At 42.7% G+C, this 9,186-nt stretch overlaps 1 protein-coding gene across 2 annotated transcripts; it reads left to right on the top strand.

The window, feature by feature from the left end:
- Nucleotides 1-1,633: 1,633 nt before the first annotated feature.
- Nucleotides 1,634-8,805, top strand: LOC110004463 (macrophage mannose receptor 1-like). Of its 2 annotated transcripts, none has more exons than XM_065960856.1 (7): nucleotides 1,634-1,715; nucleotides 2,431-2,520; nucleotides 3,352-3,542; nucleotides 4,706-4,925; nucleotides 5,967-6,314; nucleotides 6,469-6,566; nucleotides 7,858-8,805. In XM_065960856.1, exons 2-7 carry the CDS (start codon nucleotides 2,478-2,480, stop codon nucleotides 7,981-7,983), a joined length of 1,026 nt encoding a protein of 341 aa, XP_065816928.1. In that variant the 5' UTR covers nucleotides 1,634-1,715; nucleotides 2,431-2,477; the 3' UTR covers nucleotides 7,984-8,805. The 2 variants fall into 2 exon arrangements, with proteins under 2 accessions (XP_065816928.1, XP_020515657.1); XM_020660001.3 differs by lacking the exon at nucleotides 1,634-1,715 and adding an exon at nucleotides 1,832-2,083.
- The last annotated feature ends 381 nt before the right edge of the window (nucleotides 8,806-9,186 follow it).

The following is a 9,186-nucleotide window of genomic DNA, read 5'->3' as shown; positions in this document are numbered from 1 at the left end:
ACCTGTAGTAATTAATTAATCTATAAATCTGTCTCATATCATTGGGGTGAATTCTCAAGCAGTAAAACCATAAAATTACACAGACAAAGTACTGAAATGATATATGAAAGTTTAATAAAGAAAAATGATGAACATAAAATGTTTAAAGGAAATGAATAGGCAAAGAATGTAATTACGACAGTGATATAACGTGAATAATAATATTGTGTTGTTTCTGTTATGTCAGATTTGGAGTTTAAAAGCGATATTGTTTGAGGGATTTAACGAAGTGGGATTTGGGAAAGAGTTCTTTCGGATCAGGAATGCCGGTGGCCCACAATAACCGCCGTAGCAGGTCTGGTCGGACTCGATAATGAGAAGGGTTTGAAGAAAAACACAGCGGTCCAATCAGTCAATGGGTCCGTGGGTCCGTGGGTCCTTCTCTCAGCGGCTCAAAGAGTCTTAATTAACGTTCGTCAGGATTGACGCTCGTTGATCCTCACTTGAATGGTCACTTGTAGTCAAGTGTGAGAATGGAGAAAATAATGTTCTGGAAGACGAATGATCAATACTTCAAAAAGGGAAAAAAAGGAAAGCGGCGCGGGTCTGTAGGAAAAAGAGCCTTTGGATGCGGGCATGAAGAATCAGGGTTGGTTTAAGTTGGAGTCGAGGTCTGCAGGTCCTGCGAGTCCGGGCTTAAATTCAAAGAGTTTCGCGTCGGCAAAATGTAAAGAAACAAAGTGGTTCGAAACAAGAATTAACAAGAGACGTCTCAGAGGGTGAAGAAAACTTAAGAAGAGAAGAATTTTACAAGAGAGCGAACTCCTGAGAAACAAGCTGCTTTATTCTGGGGATGACTTTTACGAGGGGGCGGGGCCTAATATCTAACCCGCCTTCGACATTTATCTATTAATTTAATCCACTCCGAGCTCTTTACTTATTAAGAGCATAAATAAGAACTTTGATCATATGAACATCACCATGTCAATATTCGTATGTAGAATTATCTCAGACATTAAACATTTCAAACAAATATGCAATGAAATAGACATTACATCAAACCTGAGGACAGTCAGACGATTTCCGCCTGTTTGGGAATGAAACCAGAATTATAACATTCAACATTCAAAAACACATTAATATAGTATGAAGAGTATAAAATCATATCTTAAAATACTAAGTTTAGAACTACGACAAAATCACATATTAACGTATCATAAAACTCAGATCAGTACAGCGCTCTTGCCACTAGGGGGCAGTAGTGCTCCACGTAAGATTCAGGGAGGGTTCATCAGGTAATGTGACTTAATCCTTAAATATCTAAATTTGTCATAAATAATCGTAGTTGAATATAACTTGCATGAAAGTGTTAGTCTTGATGTCATGAATGTATATATCCGATTCAGGGATTGAACCGAAATTCTTTTATATCAGAAATGGATTATGTTGGTTAAGACAGTTTGTTCAACAGGTCTAAAGCTGTTAGGTCAGTTTGAGATAGAGTCCATGTCACATCAAAGGTCTCCCCTGCCGTGTTGATTAACAGTTAATCAAATGAATGGCTTTTGTTATCAGTAAACAGGAAGAGTGGGGGGGGGGTTTGTGTCCTGTGAGTTTGGGTTTACTTCAGGTCAATACGTTACAGAGCGTATCAAACGAGTCGAAGCTGCGACAGTGAAGTCTCCTCGGAGAGTTCCTGAGGCCTCATGAAGACTACAGGAGGATCAGAACCTCAGGTGAACCAGTGTTTCTTCTTCATGGGTTTCTTTCCAACAGATCCACAGACTATACATGAATCTGATCCGGTCACTTTAAGTCTCTGAAATAAGAAACGTCTCAGACTTTATCCCACAGGGCGCTTCAGACCCGCAGTCCACCAGAACCCATTTAGGGCGCAGCCACACTGGCGATGTTGTCGTACCGTGGTTAAGCACGATTGCCCCCCCTTCCTCCCCATTAGGGGACCGGCGTCCGCACATCAGAGAACGTGACAGCTACTTCCTGTCTTTACTTTGAGTCGTGTTAGTCAGATACAAACTGAACACTTCATTATGAGGGCTGTCAGCGTTGTGGACTTTAGGGTTGAAGCATGCTTGAAGTTTTTGTGAGTGTTTAAAATCTTTAAAGTCAAACCTGTGTTTGTAGTAGATTCTAAATATACATCCTTATTATTATCTACCTTTAGTTATTGTGTTGGTCCAGGGGAGAGAACCCTTGACTTATGGACAGCTGCAGGTTGTGATGATGCCAACAGCCCACCTTTTTGACTGTTTTGATTGAAATGACCCTAACCCTCTTTACATGTCATGATACATATTCAATATTTTAAATAAAAATCTCCACAGTTCATTTATTAATGTCATGTTACCCGACTGTGTGCGGCTGCTGCCCAGAAACATGACATCAGATTATCAAATTTCCCTGATATGTAAATATTCAAATCATTTTCAGGGGAAAAGATCCCGACGACGTCTGAAACAGAAGACACCAGTCTGAAGATGGACGCTCTTCTTCTTCTGCTCTTCACCGTCGCTGCTTCAGGCAAGTCTTCATTTATGAAGTTTGATTAATAAACACGGTGCATACAGTCAGTGTACATCTTTATTTATATTATTAACATGTCTGTTCATCACAGAGCATACAGTCAGTGTCTTTATCTATATTATTAACATGTCTGTTCATCACAGAGCATACAGTCAGTGTCTTTATTTATATTATTAACATGTCTGTTCATCACAGAGCATACAGTCAGTGTCTTTATTTATATTATTAACATGTCTGTTCATCACAGAGCATACAGTCAGTGTCTTTATCTATATTATTAACATGTCTGTTCATCACAGAGCATACAGTCAGTGTCTTTATCTATATTATTAACATGTCTGTTCATCACAGAGCATACAGTCAGTGTCTTTATTTATATTATTAACATGTCTGTTCATCACAGAGCATACAGTCAGTGTCTTTATTTATATTATTAACATGTCTGTTCATCACAGAGCATACAGTCAGTGTCTTTATTTATATTATTAACATGTCTGTTCATCACAGAGCATACAGTCAGCGAGCCAATGGGCTTAGATCAGTGATCTCAAACTGACAATGACGTCGGACTAACAAATTTTTATCGAGGGGGGCTAGAACCGAGCGTTACATGCAGCTAATGCTACAGCTAACAGGAGAACGTAGGAGAAGCCGCGTTTCTGCGGACTTTGAATTTTTGCAAATAGATGTGACTAAACATGCACAGGACACTTGGAAAACACACTAAAGGGCAGATAAAACCAGAAAAAGAAGAATATGGGACCTTTAAGAAACGTGAGACCATCTCGTCCTTTAAGCTTTAACTGATCCATGTGTACGTCTTTACAGGACTGTGTGCCGAGTCACCACAAGTGAAACGACGGTTCTTTTTTTATTATGACCACAAGACCCGAGATGAAGCCCGGGCCTTCTGCAGAGACAAACACACAGACCTGGCCACCATAACCAGCATGGAGGACGTGGACACCCTGACGAGCATGGCCGATCTAAGCCAAATGTGGCAGATTGACTACAGCAATGTAAGGTCACTATAGGTCACCAAACCTTTGTGTCACATTTTGACTTTTAGTGGTGCAGAGTGAGCAGATAAGGTTTCCAACCTAACCCAGAACTTATATTTTATGTGAGTGTTTCCATTAAAGGGCCTGAGTACACTTAAGCAGAACCAATGAGAGCAGCTCTGTGACCCCGTGGTTCTCAACTGACACTGTGACACTCCCACAGCTAGGTGTTTGTTCTGCCCTCTGAGTCTGCCTTCATGACATCACAAAGGGCAGTAGCCCCTCCCCCAGGTGGGTGACACTCCCACAGCTAGGTGTTTGTTCTGACCTCTGAGTCTGCCTTCATGACATCACAAAGGGCAGTAACCCCTCCCCCAGGTGGGTGACACTCCCACAGCTAGGTGTTTGTTCTGACCTCTGAATCTGCCTTCATGACATCACAAAGGGCAGTAACCCCTCCCCCAGGTGGGTGACACTCCCACAGCTAGGTGTTTGTTCTGCCCTCTGAGTCTGCCTTCATGACATCACAAAGGGCAGTAACCCCTCCCCCAGGTGGGTGACACTCCCACAGCTAGGTGTTTGTTCTGACCTCTGAGTCTGTCTTCATGACATCACAAAGGGCAGTAACCCCTCCCCCAGGTGGGTGACACTCCCACAGCTAGGTGTTTGTTCTGCCCTCTGAGTCTGCCTTCATGACATCACAAAGGGCAGTAGCCCCTCCCCAGGTGGGTGACACTCCCACAGCTAGGTGTTTGTTCTGCCCTCTGAGTCTGCCTTCTCACCGTAAACAATAGGACATGGAGCGAGAAAGCACAGAGACACCCAAGCCCTTCCAGAGAGGGGGCGTGGTCATACACAGCTCATTTACATATTTAAAGGTACAGATACAGAAACAGCCTGTTCTGAGCAGGGCTGAAATAGAGGGGTTTATAGACATGATCAAAAACAGGATCAGAGTGGATTTAGAACAAGAAACTTCACACACATGTTTTGAGGAGCTCTGAGACTTATTTACACTGAAGAAGAGGAGGAGGAGGATATGTCACCTTTAAGGTGTTGGGAGTGGGTCCTGAGGAGAGACCAGTTGAGAACCACAGGTCTCTTAGACTTGAACATACTGTGTATATATGTCACAAAATGATGCTGCAAACAAAGTCAAATGAATCTCATGTTGCTTTCAGCGAGCCTGGATTGGTCTGTACGATGACGTGGACAGCTGGAGCTGGTCACTGTCAGACCCGAGTTTCTACGACGCTGGAGAGGTCGAGTTCAGACAGTGGGCAGGAGGAATGCCTGACAACGCACAAAGTGCACAACACTGCACAATAATGCATTCTGACGGATTATGGAACGATTTGCAATGCACGGATAACCTTAAGTCTGTCTGCTGCGACCTCACAGGTGAGACATTTAAAAAATGATGAATAATCTTAGAAACACATCGGCTTTATTTATTTTCAACTTCTTTAAGGTAACCATTAAAATCAGATGGAAGTTACTTGCAAGCGACTTCAGAACACATTTAAAGTGTCCGTTTAAATACATGTAGTTAATTACATTAATCACCAGCTCAGGTTTATCCCACAGAACCCTTTCAGTCTGAAGAGAGGGCAAAGAAGGTCATAGAGCTCGGCTTCACGCTCCGAGTGGGGGGGTCCGGCTTTGACGCTTACATCCTTGCCAGGTTGACAAACTTCACTGGAAAGCAAGTTTAAAATATTCAAACTACTGCTGTCAGCATTAAGTAGTTTTAAGGTTCTGAAATGAATGCATTCATTCTTTTTAATGATGATTAATTTGATGTTTGTCTCTTCAGGCTCTCTGTAGATAGTGGTCCTCAGTGTCTCCCTGTAGTCTCACTGATGTTAAAGAAGGACTCTGAGGCATCTTTGAATGTCTCATTTCACTTTAACAAACTCTCAGACAGCTCAGCTGATGAGTCCAAAGTAATATCCACCTTATGACATCACACACTGACCTTATGACATCACACACCTTGTGGCATCACACATTGACTTTTGTTACTGTTCCTTTGAGCTGTTTGACCTCACTTTGAGGCTCTATGGGGACTGACTCACTGCAGGAGTCAGACTCTAGTGGACACTGGAGGAACTGCAGCTGTAAAGTTAGACATTTTAACATGGAGCTCTATGGGGACTGACTCACTGCAGGAGTCAGACTCTAGTGGACACTGGAGGAACTGCAGCTGTAAAGTTAGACATTTTAACATGGGGCTCTATGAGGACTGACTCACTGCAGGAGACAGACTCTAGTGGACACTGGAGGAACTGCAGCTGTAAAGTTAGACATTTTAACATGGAGCTCTATGGGGACTGACTCACTGCAGGAGTCAGACTCTAGTGGACACTGGAGGAACTGCAGCTGTAAAGATAGACATTTTAACATGGTGATGTTTGATTATGAGCTGTGGTCTCTCTTCAGGGTCGAATGTGACCTTTGTCCTCATCTCCACCGACATGTCATGGACTGAGGCCCAGAGCTACTGCAGAGAACACCACACTGACCTGGCCAGTGTGAGAAACCTGGACGAGAACCAGAAGATAAAGGAGCTGATCCCTTTTCTACAGGCAGTCTGGATCGGCCTCTCCAGAGAGACCTGGAAGTGGTTGGATGGCAGTAACTCCTCGTTTAGGTACTGGAACCTGGGCTTCTCAGAGCCTAATAACCTCTTTTCAAAGGAGGCTTGTGTGTCCGCAGACTTTGGCAACTTTGGGAAATGGGAGGACTGGCCCTGTGGCTATAAGAGATCATACATCTGCTACACTGCAGGTGAGTTGAATCAATCTGATTATTCAGATGTTTGTGTTTTAAGCGATGGATTTAAGCCATAAGTGACCGCAAGTTGTGGACTCAGTGCTCAGAGGATGTTACTTTTGAAGGAAACCCAAACTGATGTGAACACATGTTTCTGTCTTCCCCTCAGGGATCACGCAACAGGTGATCAGAGTGAGTGTGCAGAAGAAGAAGAACCCCTCTGTGGATCTGAACCACTCTGCTGTGATGGAACACATCCTGCAGCAGGTGAATCATGTTTGACCTTTTTATCATTTCATGCAGAAATAACCAAATGACTCTTAGAAGAAAATGTAAATGAGACAACACGAGGCTTCAGTGATCCCTGAAAGATATATTCAAATGACAGTAGCACAGGAAGTCATGTTAAGAGACAGGAAACAGATTCAGAGCCATTTGAAATCAAAACAATGACTCAATAAACTCTGATACTTATGTTCTGATGGTTTGTCTTCCTCCAGAAGTTTTCAGGGTTGAACTTCCTGTGGTTGGAGGAAGTATGGGTTTGAGGTCCTAATGGGGATTTTGTATTCATTCTAATAGTTGCACATACTTCCTGTTTCTCTCCAAAGCTGGTGTTCTCAGCGGTGTTGAGGGAATGTGTAGATACTCAACTCCACACGACAAAGACTCAGGAGAGTCAGAGGGAGGAAGTAGTTTATATCTGACTTAACAACACACATGTGATACAGTGAATGTACCAGAACGTAACGTCTCAGATAATGGAGACAGTCGGCCAAACAATCCAGACATGAAGGAGACACAAAGTGACCTTGGTTGTCATAGAAACGGCTGACCCTATCAGAGCAGGGAGTGAGCTACATGTCCAAACCTCTACAGAGAGAAAATCCATCTCAAGCAGAAAGTCATGTTCCACCAAATGCAACAGATAGATGTTTAAAAAAGATCTCTTGGTTGAACTGTTAACAAATGAGAAAAACATTTAAAGGGATACTTCACCCATTAGCATTAATCTTTGTTTCATTAGAAACCTGGTAGTGTTTCTGAATGCTCGTGCATCCCGCCCTCATTTTCCCCTGAGATGTGAAATCTTTGTATTTCTGAGTCTGAAAAGGAGCTTCAAGTGACGCAGAAATCTTCATTTTGCGTCCTCTTGCGGTTAGCAGGGTGAAACTACGATGCTAGTTCCTCATATTTTCAACCACTGAAGCTACAGACCAATCACAGATCAGTGAGTGACTCATGCCGCCATATTGCTTGGTAGCTATGCAAACAGGCTCTTTGGAGAAAGCTGATGATGTTTTAACTTCAAACTGAGATGGGTGAATGTTATTTTTGAAGGTCTTGTGCTCGAATCGGATGTTTGTGGTTATCTGAACGAGCCGTTTTACAGCAGTGAGGTGGCGGCGGCGTGCCGACAGGCGGGTGTTATGCATCAGCTGCAGCAGAGGCAGATTCATGTTTTAACGGCTGAAGTATCCCTTTAAGATGGTTGGGGGCGTCTCCAGAGAAGAAGAACAGACGTATGATGGAGAATATTGTGATTTGTGTTTGTCAGCTCCGACAGAAGCTGAGGGACGAGGGGCTGCATGAAAACATCCGACTGAGCTGGAGGAGGCAGCCGGGTGGAAACGTCTTCCAGAAGGAGGAGAGTGAGGAGAAGAAGGAAACGCCCGAATGTTGAAAAGACTTTGTTTGTTTTCCTCTTTTTGTGAAGTGAGATAGAGCGTTGATAAGATCCAGCTGTTTGTTGATTATTTAGTCCTTTTAACCATTTTCAATATAAACATCTGTTTCTGTATTTATTTAAAGCTTTGATTTGTCATAGACTGAGCTGCAATAAACTTACTTTCAGTCGATCGAGGGAAGTGTAGCAGACATTTTTCACTTTATATTTACAACATGTTTAAAGCTCCATCTCGGCCTCATGTTGACCTTTGACCTCGTGTTGACCTTTGACCTCATGTTCACCTCTCATGTCGTCAGTGTGTGAAACCTTCAGAGCAGCTTTACATGATCCGATTGATCTCCACATGCCCTCTCTCTTCTGATTGGCCAGCTCTCTGGAAGCCTTCCTGTGAGGGGGCAGAACGCTGCAGGGCTGCCAGAGCACTGGGAAAAGAGAGTCTCTGTAAGAGGTTTCAGAGGCTCAAAGCCGTCTGGTGAAATTCTTGGATTCACATCGGGGAACTATGGCGTGATTTACAGAACAAGCTGTTTAGCGCCCTCTACAGGTTTATCCTGGGATTGCTCCAACACACATTTATCTCATGATGTGAAACTGTGCCAACGTTTAGTTTAGACATCCAGCATTGTAACACTATATGAGAGTTTAAAGAATAGTTTAACTTTTATGAGTGAAGATAAATGATGATTAGTTCAGATTAAATCGATGAGATTCAACAAAAAGAGAAAATAAGACGAGATATTAACGTTGTGCATGTTTGTGTTCAGCCTCAGAATGACTTTAATGTTGTTTCACAATGTGATAAACATTTTGTCCTCATGATAAATCTCCTGTCTTTATTGATTTTTTATTGATTTTTATTTATAATACCAATAAGAACACAAGTCAACAATAAAGGTTCATGCCTTCTAGTATTACTCGTTCTTTTTCAGACAAGGTTTTTAATATTCTTCAATCCAATCTGGGGTCTTTAAAAGTCTTATTGTAATTGTGACAGATTTGAGGACAGCAGCTGTGCTAACATAATGAAGTTATAGAATCAGACTCATAGTGTGATAAAGCTGGACCAGAACCAGGAGGTGGATCAGCTGGTTCCTTCTGGACAGAGAGTCTGGATCGGCCTCTCCAGAGAGTCCTGGAAGTGGTTTGATGGCAGTAACTCCTCGTTTAGGTACTGGAGTCCGGGGAGAGCAGAACCTA

The sequence above is a fragment of the Labrus bergylta genome, chromosome 12 (assembly GCF_963930695.1).
Source record: "Labrus bergylta chromosome 12, fLabBer1.1, whole genome shotgun sequence".
NCBI classification, from domain to species: Eukaryota; Metazoa; Chordata; class Actinopteri; order Labriformes; family Labridae; genus Labrus; species Labrus bergylta.
This window is presented reverse-complemented; position numbering and strand designations above follow the sequence as displayed.